The sequence below is a fragment of the Procambarus clarkii genome, chromosome 5 (genome assembly GCF_040958095.1).
Source record: "Procambarus clarkii isolate CNS0578487 chromosome 5, FALCON_Pclarkii_2.0, whole genome shotgun sequence".
Lineage (NCBI taxonomy): Eukaryota > Metazoa > Arthropoda > Malacostraca > Decapoda > Cambaridae > Procambarus > Procambarus clarkii.
Window position 1 is genome coordinate 1,376,220 of NC_091154.1, and position 12,403 is coordinate 1,388,622.

General features: G+C 43.2%; 1 protein-coding gene across 6 annotated transcripts in view; it reads left to right on the forward strand.

The window, feature by feature from the left end:
* Positions 1-5,198: 5,198 nt before the first annotated feature.
* LOC123766742 (uncharacterized) overlaps positions 5,199-12,403 on the forward strand; it is a 65,630-nt gene continuing 58,425 nt past the window's right edge. The window contains exons 1-5 of one of the 6 annotated variants that reach the window (XM_045756075.2): positions 5,199-5,953; positions 6,433-6,662; positions 7,156-7,302; positions 10,601-10,770; positions 11,872-11,997. In XM_045756075.2, coding sequence (XP_045612031.2) covers positions 5,884-5,953; positions 6,433-6,662; positions 7,156-7,302; positions 10,601-10,770; positions 11,872-11,997 — 743 coding nt within the window. In that variant the 5' untranslated portion in view covers positions 5,199-5,883. Of the gene's footprint in view, positions 5,954-6,432; positions 6,663-7,155; positions 7,303-10,600; positions 10,771-10,994; positions 11,134-11,871; positions 11,998-12,403 lie in introns of those variants that run through there. The other 5 variants (XM_069337937.1, XR_011230877.1, XM_069337931.1 and 2 more) reach the window with 5 other exon arrangements.

Consider the following 12,403-nt stretch of genomic DNA (forward strand, 5'->3'; position numbering starts at 1 on the left):
ATCTCACTGATGTCAATAATTACAGACCTATATCTATTCTGCCAACCTTGTCAAAAATATTTGAAAAGCTAATCTACAAGCAGCTTTACTCATATCTAGCCAAACACAATATACTTAGCTCTTGCCAATATGGTGTAACAAACTAGGCTGTTGTAAGAATTATCCAGAAGGTTCCAGAAGTCGTGTAGGACCTGACCTCTCAACGCCCAGTCCCCTGGGAATTAGCAGGTCTGAGTCACAAATGGCGGGCATCTTTGTCCTTGGTTAGTATAATTTAGTATTCATTAGATTTTCCTGTAAAGGCAATGAGGTGTACTATGTCTATACTTAACTCAGGTAGCAACTTTTACCGTGCTCTGGGGTTCCACCTCCACCAAACCCAGAGTATATCTATGCTTCCACTGTGTTGTGTCTGTCTGTTCCCAGGTCTGATTGGTACACCGACCCAGTTGTTCCAGCCACACGTGAACCCTTGTCTGTAAAGACCGAGGGGGGAGGCACGTTACACAAAGCCCTCCCCCCACCAGACCCAGTAACCCATACATCAGTTACTTTGGGGATGAGTGACTGTCCAAGAGTCACCCGGCCGACGCCTCACGTCACTAACGAGGTTGTCAGGGCCAGCGAGCTGTCCACATTATAGCAGTCATCGGAGGTGCCATACAACGCCGGGGTAGCTGTCTCGAGATCACCACTACCCACCTGCTGCGTCATCAAGACTGCAGCCATTCCAGCAGTGTTGGAGGAGAGGTCAAGAAATGGAAAGCACGTAGCAGTACTCAAGAATTTCGCCGGAAGATTAATGATTACGTCATCTGAAGTAACACGAAAGCGGAAGTAAGGCGGTCACAGGTGGAAGGCACGGTTTCCCTACAGAGTACCGGGACTCGCCAATAGAAGGTCGCAAAATTGTTTCCTTTGGCCTAAAGTCGGCGGTACGAGGGTATACACAGTTGGTGTTTACGGCCTAGTAACCTGGTGACATCAAGAAACGCCGGAGATGACGTGAGCAATGATGGAAGACGAGATTCACCTGTTCTGCAAACAAGCAACCCGCCTCTACGACCTTCTGACACCACTCCTGCTAAGAGACACCGTTGGTACATCCAGTCCTGCTCTGCTGTGGTCATCTGCGACGTCAAGTTTAACATCAAGACTGCCGTGTGAACTGTGATTGATACGAAGGCGTGTGGACTGTCGAGAGCAAGATTAATGGCCGAAGTAACAGTATTCTACAGCTGTCACTTGGCACTCAGCTCTACTACACTCTGTCGTCATTCAGGAGTACCGGATGGGAGTACAAGAGGACAAGGTATTGATGTCTACACATGGGGAGAAGCAAGATCGACACCGTCATCGTCAGCGACTACATTCAGCATCCAGCAGCATCGATTTTTTTTCTCGTTTACTCAATATGAACAATTGATACAAAACAACAAAGTTGGCTCTGAACATCTGTGTAAAGAATATCTGGACACTTTTGTTTAAATGTTGAAAAACAGATTTTAAATAATTCTGGTATAATATATGAAAATTTAACTCTATAAATTGGTCAGTAATCAAAATCGAAGCCCCTGTGTAATTGTCTCAGCCCAGAACAAACGGTTATGGAAAATTATGTTGTGCTATTTTTTGCAGAATGGTTGAACACAGGAGAGGCGGACCAATATAAACATTGACACTTCTAGTGAGTGAGAACACTTGGCTGTACAGTCAGCTGAAACCTGTGATATAGTATAGGAATTTTTTTATATTTTTAGATACATGTAATAAACATTAGGTGTGTTCCTTAACATGTCAAGGTTGACATTGATGGGGAGTGGTTAGTACACGGATGTGAACTTGATAGTTCCGTAGTACGCTCCCGGATGACTGAAAGTTCAGTCTGAAGTTATAACTTTAATGTTTGTTTGAGCACGGTGTGGCCGGCTCTAGAGGACACATGGACTTGGCTAGTGAAGAGCCAAGAGAGTTTAATAGCTAGTCTTTGATGGTAGAGTAGGGACATGTTATTTAGCTATGTCAGTAAGGATAGGATGTATGTTTCCTGATGTTAGAGGATTGCTGTCAGTTGACAGCTGAGAAATTTATGAAATGTGAACATGGTTATTATGATGTTGGACTATTATTTGTCAAATTTTATTAGTTATGTTAGCTTTTGTTTGTGGCATGAGTTGAATTGTGGGTTTGGATACTAAACCTCGTGATTTTTAACAAATTAACAAGGTTTACTAAGTGCTTGTGCGGGGGGGGGGGGTTGTAACAAACTAGGCTGTTGTAAGAATTATCCAGAAGGTTCCAGAAGTTCGAGTAGGGACCTGACCTCTCAACAACGCCTGAATAATAACCTGAATACCTGAATAAACATCTGAATCTGAATCTGAACGCCCAGTCCCCTGGGAATTAGCAGGTCTGAGTCACAAATGGCGGGCATCTTTGTTCATAGTTTTGTATAATGAATCATCCTATAGTATTCAGTAATTTAGAGAAAATTAGCCTATATTCATTTTGCATTAAAATTGTATTGTATAATAGTACTGGATACAATATCAAGAGTATTCTAATTATTGAGTTTAAGTCACCATCAGTGACGTCACGAATCAGATCTAACTTGTAAGGCGGAGTGACCGGCGGTCATAGGTCATCAGGGTTGACAGGTCTACTATTTCTCAAAGTTCAATTAACCATTTTTGGGATCGGGAACAGCTCTGCCGTTAGATGTTTGTGTAATTTAATTTCAGTAAAATAATTCAACCAGTCTGGATCAATTCAGTACAAACAGAGGTTAATTGTTATAACTTAAACCTTGCTAGTAACTTGGTGAAACTTTGACTAGGCGGAAGGTTACAATGCTCTAGCCTGGGCTAGGCCAGACGAGGAAGAGAGCAGTGTGGCGTCCAGAGCAACTGGGAGAGGTCAATCCATCTTACCTCTCCCCAAGACCAGCCCAACATCTTTAGCTGGTTGCCCAAGGTATAGTTGCTATGGTTATGTATAGAGATAGTCTCATTGCATTCAGGTCAAGTAGGGAGTGTTAAAGTGACAGGGAGTGAACATATTTAGATTTTGTTTTAGTTTTTCTTTTAATAAATTAAATTTGTTAGTATTTTGCATTTTATTATTTCCATGTGTTATGTATACTTGTCCTGGTCACGTGGTCCACACGAGGCAGAGTTGGATTGGGCGCCGATTCTAACATCGATTCTAACATCGAATCATTCCCGTGTAATTAATTTCACACTCTTAAGTTTCCACGGTCATCGGTTATAGTGGGGATCAAGCCCCAAGGTTGATTAATTAGCGTGATCGATCCAGACCTCGATCATTGCTCGGTGTTGCTGGTCTGGTGGTGCAGGCAGCGTAGAGGCGACTCTAGGGTTTTGCTGAAAGCCTAGGTCACGTCATGCTGGGTGTAGAATCCTAAGTCGGTCAATCGTCTTAGGACCACGTGGCGTGGAGTTGGCTTTGGTAAAAGTTTTGGAGTCCCTTGGTAGAGAATAAAAAGTAAGAATACGGGTAGAGAGGGAAAAGAAGGAAAGATAAGAGAAGTAGAGAGAGAGAGGAACCCTAACCCGTGTTACAATGGCTTCAGACCCAAAAAAAAGCACTAACGATGCACTTATTAGTATGATTAACTTGATACATGCAGCTCTTGATAAAAATGAGTTCCCTGTTGGGTTATTTGTGGACCTGCGTAAGGCTTTTGACACTGTCAACCACCAAAACCTTCTTCTTAAATTACATCATTATGGAGTCAGAGGACACTCCCTGCAATACCTCAAATCTTACCTTACTGACAGGCTCCAGTATGTTTCTGTGAATAATTATATTTCTCCCACCCTACCCATCAACATTGGTGTTCCTCAGGGCAGCATACTTGGCCCTCTCCTCTTTCTCATCTACAGTAATGACCTTCCAAATGCCTCTCAACACCTCAAACCAATTCTATTTGCTGACAACACAACCTTCATTTACTCCAGCCCTGACCCCCTTGCTCTAAATGACACAGTAAATACTGAGCTGACAGGCTCAGTATTTACTAAATAAAGCTAAATAAGAGCTAAATAAAGTCCATCTTTGGCTAACTGCCAACAAACTCACCCTTAACATTGACAAAACTTTCTATATTCTGTTTGGTAAAAAATCCTCAAATGAATCAAATGAAATTAATCTAAGAATAAACAATATCCAAATTAGTAACAAAGTTGATGGCAAATTCCTTGGTGTTCTCATCGACCACAAGCTGAATTTCCAGGGACACATTCTAAATATATAAAAAAAAGTTTCTAAAACTGTTGGCATTCTTTCTAAGATCAGATATTATGTTCCTCGCCCTGCCCTGGTGACTCTCTATTACTCCCTCATCTATCCATATCTCAACTATGGTATTTGTGCTTGGGGTTCTACTACCCAAAATCATTTACATCCTCTAATTACTCAACACAAAGCTGCTATTAGGACAATATCCAACTCTGGCCCCAGACATCACTCGGTACCCCTACTCAAATCTCTGAATATGTTAGACATTAAGTCACTGCACATTCTCTCATGTGTATTATACATATATAAAACGCTAAACTGTAATGCCAATCCTGACCTCAAAAGCTTAATTGAAGGTTGTAACAGAACCCATGAGCACCACACCAGAAACAAATACAGTTTTGATATTCCAAGAGTACGACTTAACCAAACTAGAAATGCTCTACAAATAAAGGGGCCCAGAATGTGGAATGACCTTCCCAACCATGTTAAAGACTGTACCTCTCTCAACCAGTTTAAGATAAAAACGAAGCACTACCTAATTATCTCATGTAACCTTCCTTACCCCTATACCCCTTTATTTATTTATTTATTATTTATTTATAATGTCAACCCATGTCTTACTATTGTAAACAATGCCGTTTATTGACCAACTTGTATAATTGCTATTTTCTGCCATGTTCCCCCTTTTTTGATTTTTCAACAGAATTTATACTTTAAATCCCAATTACTACTAAGTTTCCCCCCCCCCCCCCCAACCTCACCTTGCCCGAAACGCTATGCATATTAGTGACTTTAGGTAGTGTATGTACTAGCTCTATCTTTAAATCCAACATTATGTTTAAAACTCATCTTCATTATATGTACATTTACCTGAATAAAAAATTTAAATGTAAATCTAAAGTTGGTGGGAGATGAGGGAGTGCTGTAGCTGCCCCCGACCCACCAACAACAACACTGGGAGCCATAAGGTGGACCTCCTCTCGCCCTGTCCACGGGGTCCCGTAATCTTTATCAGTCAATCAATCAAGTAATCTCGCAATCTACACGTTCCAATAGGCACGAAAGATCTAGACACAGCTTTTGCAAATCAAGAATCAGCTCTGAATGTCAAAATAGTCACCAATTGTGCCAGAGGACATTAAAATAATGTTGGCGCCGAGTGGACACCTGGCTCCTGGCTTGTGCCTCGCCTAAGGCTCGCCATAAAGGCTGACTTTACTTAAATGTTCATCTAATTGGGCTTGTGGGAGAGGGGGGATTGAGCCAGGGCATGAATGCGTGGCATTTGATGCCCTCAGGGTTACGTCCTGGCGGTTTGTTCCTGCGGTGTAGAGCTGGTGCCCGGAGGCGAATTTGTGGAGAGGTGTTGGAGGGTCCTGGAGGCTCCTGTGGATTTGTGTAGGGCACCTGACTCCTGCTCCGCCAGGGGTATAGCTACCCTGTATGTGGTGTGGGTAGCTGGCGCCTGCCCTACAGTTAGTGAGCAGGTGTCACCAGTGAGTCTTTGGCAAGGCGGTTTAGTTTACATTTGCCTTGTTATTTAGCTGGGTATACCCGTTTGGTTCCTTACTGGGGACTGGTTCGGCAGGGTGCTCATGGCTAGTTCTGTCGTCATCCCTGATGGACATCAGCAACTTCAACACGTCGGCCATGAATATACCCGTCAAGAATATGCCAGCTGATGCCACAGGTATATACAAGTGAATACAGCAATTGTATTCATCTAGTTGTTCATCTAGTTGATGTGTCACTTGTGTGGCCAGAATGTGGCCATGCTTGTGTGTGTGGAGGGGAGCCACAAGACTTGTGGGCTGCAAGCTGGAAGGCCTGTTGCTCATGGTCCATAAACATGCACGGTCGCATGTTGGAAAAAATCCTTGTTAACAATAGGTGACCTTTGACAAGCCACTGACTTCCTGTCCCTGTCAAGGCCACTAGAGATACGTAGCCCTAAGAGTTCTCGCCCTTTAATTGTTAGCCTCGAGAAGCAACCGGTGGCCATATTTAGTGATACGATTGAAGTCATTCTTATTCTAAGGCTGATATTTACATTATTTGATTCTATATGATATCCCCAGGAATGCATCCCTGTGTAATATCAGGATGCTCTTGTATAATCGTTGCAGTTAAGAGAAAGTAAATTTAACACACATTTTTCCATCTCTACAGTGATAGCACCAACAACACATGATGAAAATCAATCGAACTTGACAGCATCAACTCAGCAATATCATCACCTCCCTCCCCAAGGCAAGACTCCTGCAGGTGCAGGAGATGGTAGACACGTTCCCTCACACTACCTCCATCGTGACACGTGCCACACCCGGGGTGACGAGGCTGACGACTCCACCTTGCTCAGCTCTTCTGGCCCCCAGCACAGTCCTGGTGACGTGGCCGAGGTATGTCGAGGCTTTAATGTTATCTGAATCATGTTAACATTAGTCGTTTTAACTGTTTTCTTTAGTGGAATGTGTGGAAGCTAATTGTGGCAGTCCGGACTTGACATAATTTCATGGAGTGTGTTGGGGTGCGTGTGGTGGTGCGTGTGGTGGTGCATGTTGGTGGTGCGTGCCGTGGAGTGTTGGTGGTGCGTGCCGTGGAGAGTGTTGGGGTGCTTGTGGTGGAGTGTGTTGGTGGTGTGTGCTGTGGAGCGTGATGGTGGCCTGTTGGATGGGAATATCCCACAGAAATTCTTATTCCTAATTTTGTTGTCTGGCATTTTTGATAATTTATAAAAAATAAATCAATGTTGAAAACTTTTGTCATGGAAGGTGCAGATTATTTCCCCCCCATCAGATCAAAACATTAATCTATGTTTTGGAATATATTTTTACAGTCAGATTATAGCCCTGTAATGCATTCTGATTGTTTTTTTTTATTTTCTGTCACCAGATTTACACAAGGCCACCATTTTCTTATAGTCAGCTGATTTCACAAGCAATTTCTTCGTCTCCAAACAAACAGCGTACACTGAGGGGTATATATTCATATATCACAAAGAAATATCCATATTTCCAATCAGATGCCAAAAGATGGAAGGTAATAAAATGAATTTATTGTACTTAATTAACCTTTAGGCCACTCCACTCACTGAAGCATTAACACCAATTCAACTAAACTGGATTTAGCATATTGGTGAATAAAATACTGGGTACCAATATATAATTACTGTACTGTGTTGCTGAAAGATTTTGTATTACTGTATAAGTATTGGCGGAAGATAATTGTGCAGAAAAAGTGCTGAGATAAGGGGGGGAGGAGAAGCGCCAAGCCATTACGACTATATAACATTTGGAAGTGGTCAGGATAAGGATTTGGGATGGGATAGGAAAAAGTGATGAGTTAGTGCAACTACTGCATATAGTACAGGGGGTACCTTGGTTAAGAGTTTAATCCGTTCCTGGAGACAGCTCGTAACCCGAAAACTCATAAACCGAAGATAATTTCCCCACAAGAAATAATGGGAAATGAATTAATCTGTTCCTGACTACCCAAAAACCTCACTTCAAACTAAATTTTATACCCAATTCATGTAAATCTACACTACAAAAGTATGTTCACGTTATTACTTACCCTTACTGATGACTGCTGTTGGCGTATGGAAGATGGTGAGGAGGGGGGGAGGAGGAGAGGTGTTACTGTTTGGAAGGGAAGTCCCCTTCCATTATGACATCAGGCTGTGAAGATTTATTTGGAGTGCACTCTCTGGCACGTTTTGCCTGCATACCACTAGGTCCTGGTTGTGGCTCACTGCTTGATTTTCTCACTTTTCTAACAAGGAAACATTCGATTGAAGATTGTTTTTTCCTTCTTTGCAACACTTGTCTGTAGTGAGGCATCACAGTGTCATTAAAATGATCAATGCAACGGCCTACTACAGCTTTATCTGGGCAATTCTTTTCAGCAAAACTTTGCAGTCCTTCCCATACTGCACACATTTTCTTAATGAGGAAGGGACATTCTCTACTGCCTCCTCTTCCTTCCCTGAAGATTTGTTGTACTGCCAAGCTAGTTCAACAACACGAGTATCATTTTCATGCTTACGAATGATCTCTTGTTTTTCCTCTATTGTCATCCTCGCATGTGATTTCTTGCCTTGAACCTTACCACTGGCTTTCTTAGGACCCATGGCGAGATATATAATAACAACTTTTATGCTCAAATGGCCAAAAATCCGACAAAAAACTGTAAATCCTTGTGAAGAATTCAGGCGGGATAGTCACTAGGCGCGAGGAACTGGTAAACTGAGGCGCAATTGTCGTGCCACCAGGCGCTAGGTCGGCCCGTACGCGTATCAACAAACTCGTAACCCGATGCAATGCTCGTATCCAAATGCAAATTTTCCGAACAAGTCGGGCTTGTAAACGGACGCTCGTAACCCGAGGTTCCACTGTACTTGTAAAGGATACGAGGACAGGTCCAGAATAACCGCATGAACTAGGAGCTGAAGCATGACCTACATTAGAACTATTGTCACCTACGCCGGGAAGGCTTAGAATCTGGCTCCGAGCTTGCTCCATTTGACGGTCTATTATTGGGATCTAAATTGAAGACCCATCTTCAGGGGGTGCATGAGTGAAATGGAGAAAATTTGTCACTAAATCTTTAAAACTACCAGTAGTCGAGCATATCTAAACAAGTGCACACGACTTGATAATGGTCCAGGACGGACTGACACGTTGTCGTTTCTCCATTTTCTGATGTGTGGTTTTGGTCATCATATCTAAAAAGATCCATGAAGCATCACCTGGAGCAAGTTCAGTGACTGATTTTAAGCATGGGTGATGTAGGTGGCTGTTGTGGTGGTGTTGGTCGTGCTCCAGCTCGTGCTACGACCCCTGCTACATCACGGCTCAAAAGTTACACTGGGCAGGCTAAAATGAAAAGTAGGATCTCTTAAATCTGTATCAGCACTAAAATTATGATGTCATATTGGCATAAGACACCTAATGCAGAAACATGTACAGTACATAAAATGCAACATTTCATAGATTAGGTAGAGTTGGAATATAATTAGGATTGTTGGAGTAGTAAGGACATAGTGGGGCCCATACTCTTCTCAATTCTTAGACTGTTGTTGATTTATGCCGGAACATCCGTGGACATCTTCAAGAGAAAACTAGATCATTTTCTCTAAGGAGTGCCGGACCAACCGGGTTGTGGTGGCTATGTGGGCCTGCGGGCTGCTCCAAGCAACAGCCTGGTGGACCAAACTCACAAGTCAAGCTTGGCTTCGGGCCGGGCTTTGTGAGTAGAAGAACTCCCAGAACCCCATCAACCAGGTATCAACCAGGTATACCTGTAGGTACTGGGAATAACTTTATGTTGTCTTAAGTGAGTAACTTATGGCTTGCTTCGAGAGATGCCCAGAGTGGCATTTATACAGCATGTGAATTCCTTAAGTTCATGGCAATTATCATATGGGTATTATTAATTGAATGTTTATATATTATAAAAAGCAAATTTAGCTATATTTTATTGAAGTATAGTTATACTCAAATTTTTTAAATTTTGTTATTGCTGAAATGCCAAATTTGCAGTCTTTTGAAAACTAAGTTGATCATTTTAAATTAGTTGTGATTGAAATGTGGCAACACTGTACGTAATTTACGTGTAGTACAGTTGACTTGTAATTGAATGGTCTCTGGTTAGATTACCATGGCAGGACAGAGATGTTCATGTGAATTTCCTTTGGTCTGGAGCCTCTGTTCACCTACCAGTTAATAGATCTTGGGAGTTAATCATCTATTGTGGGTTCATTGTTGCTAAGTTACAGCCCTGCTCCTTTGCCAGGTAAGTCCACTACGGGCTCACCATAGCCCGTGCTACTTGGATCTTTTTTGTTTTGAGTAGCTGAATCTAAAACAACAACAACAGCTGTGGGTTGCCTCCTGGGGCAGGCCAGAGCCTGGCTTGGGAGATGTTTAATGAGCCAAATAGACTTACGGTTCCTGATAACGGGGGACTGTTTTAACTTGTGTTGCGGAAATGTGGCAGTATATGAATTAGTCGGAAAGTCTGGTTCATGAATGTCGAATATACTCTGTATTTGTGCATGATTTTGATTTGTTTTAACTGGATAAATTACAGAAAAAATTCAAAACCTAGAAAATAGTGTAATGTTCATTATGTAGAGTAACTGGACTTGAGGAGTAGAAGAACTCTCAGAACCATCCAGGTACACTCCAGGCACTGTTGGTTTTGAACACGTGTATATTAGTTCTCACATTGTTGGTATGTGTTCTACCGACTAACTGACCTCACAAAGTTATCCATTTCAGACCCCCTTGACAAGAGTGTAGATAGTGTGTGGTATTGATTTGCTTGTCCTTCTCAGAGATCCATTCATCGTAACCTCTCAAGTTGCGATAAATTCATCAAACTGGAACGTTCTCTGGGCAAAGCTTGCTTCTGGAAAATTGATTCATCGTGGAAGTTGAAGAGAAAGAGGAAATTGCGACGACACGTTGTTCCTGTCTTTAAGGCTCCCATCACTTCCTTAAAAAGGTTTGTTAAATTTTTGTTAACACAAGACAGTACAGGGAGAGAGACTTTGTGACTGCTGTTAAGACTGAAAGCTTTTCCTTTCCATATTTCAGGGTAAGCCTTGCCATACTAGTTTTTCCTGAAGCACACTTTGACAGTCGGTTTACAAACATGTACCCAATTACAGCTGGATGATCAAGGGCCAACAGTTAAGGATTGGCATCCAGTCAATTCTTCCTGGCCAGGACACGAACCTAGACCAGATTGCTTACTGGGTGTGGGGGCGAGTGTGTTACCACTACGTCACTAGGGACTGTGACTTCTGAGTTTTACGTTGAAGGGCTTTCTCATTTTCATTGAGGTAGTCCTCGCTGACTCCCAGAGGTAAGCTCTATTTTGGCCAAGTCCTAAAGAGGTTCACCAGTCCTCCGAGACCCACTCTTGCCTACCAGGAGAGAGGCCCAGAGAGAAATGTAGTAATACAATAAAAATCAAATGGTACACCAAGCATAAATATGCAACCAAAGGAAAATACTGAAGTCATGTGATGTGTGATGTGATTGAACCTGCAGCTCTGAGCTCCTCAGGCTCTATGAAATTCTGTTCTTGTGATAAGCTCACACTCCACACAACCACACTCCCCCCTCACACTCCACACAACCACATTCCCCCCTCACACTCCACACAACCACACTCCCCCCTCACACTCCACACAACCACACTCCCCCCTCACACTCCACACAACCACACCCCCCTCACACTCCACACAACCACACTCCCCCTCACACTCCACACAACCACACTCCCCCCTCACACTCCACACAACCACACTCCCCCTCACACTCCACACAGACACATTCCCCCCTCACACAACCACACTCCCCCCTCACACTCCACACAACCACACTCCCCCCTCACACTCCACACAACCACATTCCCCCCTCACACTCCACACAACCACACTCCCCCTCACACTCCACACAACCACACTCCCCCTCACACTCCACACAACCACACTCCCCCCTCACACTCCACACAACCACACTCCCCCCTCACACTCCACACAACCACACTCCCCCCTCACACTCCACACAGACACATTATCATTCCTATATTTTTTAGGAGCTTGGAAGACGCAAGGCTGAGAATGGAGACAAGTGGTGCAGTAAAGATTAGGAAGCTGGATCTCCAGCCCGCCTCTGCCACCATGGCATCACAGTGCTCTTTGGGCGCCAAAGTGGTGCAATGGTGAGGATAAAATCATTTTTGTTTCTCATGTGGTGCAGTGGTCTCCAGCCTCAATATAATAGTTTGTGTTGATAGGGACAGGAAGCCTGTGTAATACGTGTACAGAATCCCACTGAGATTGAACTACTGGGACTTCCACCGGGATGCAGCCCCCACATCAGTTGCTTATCTCCTGGGTAGCTATTTACTGCTGGTTGAATGGAGTCAGTGTGTAAAAGGAAACTTTTCCAACCATTTCCATCCAATATGGGAGTCCTTGATTGAGATTCGAGAGCATACCTATTGTACTACAGGGGCCCTGCAAATGTACGAGGAAACATGAGGGAAACAAACATGAGGCTTGCATGAGGGAAATACTTGAAGGGACTACATGGTGTGACACAGTATCACTGCTCTAGGTAATGAG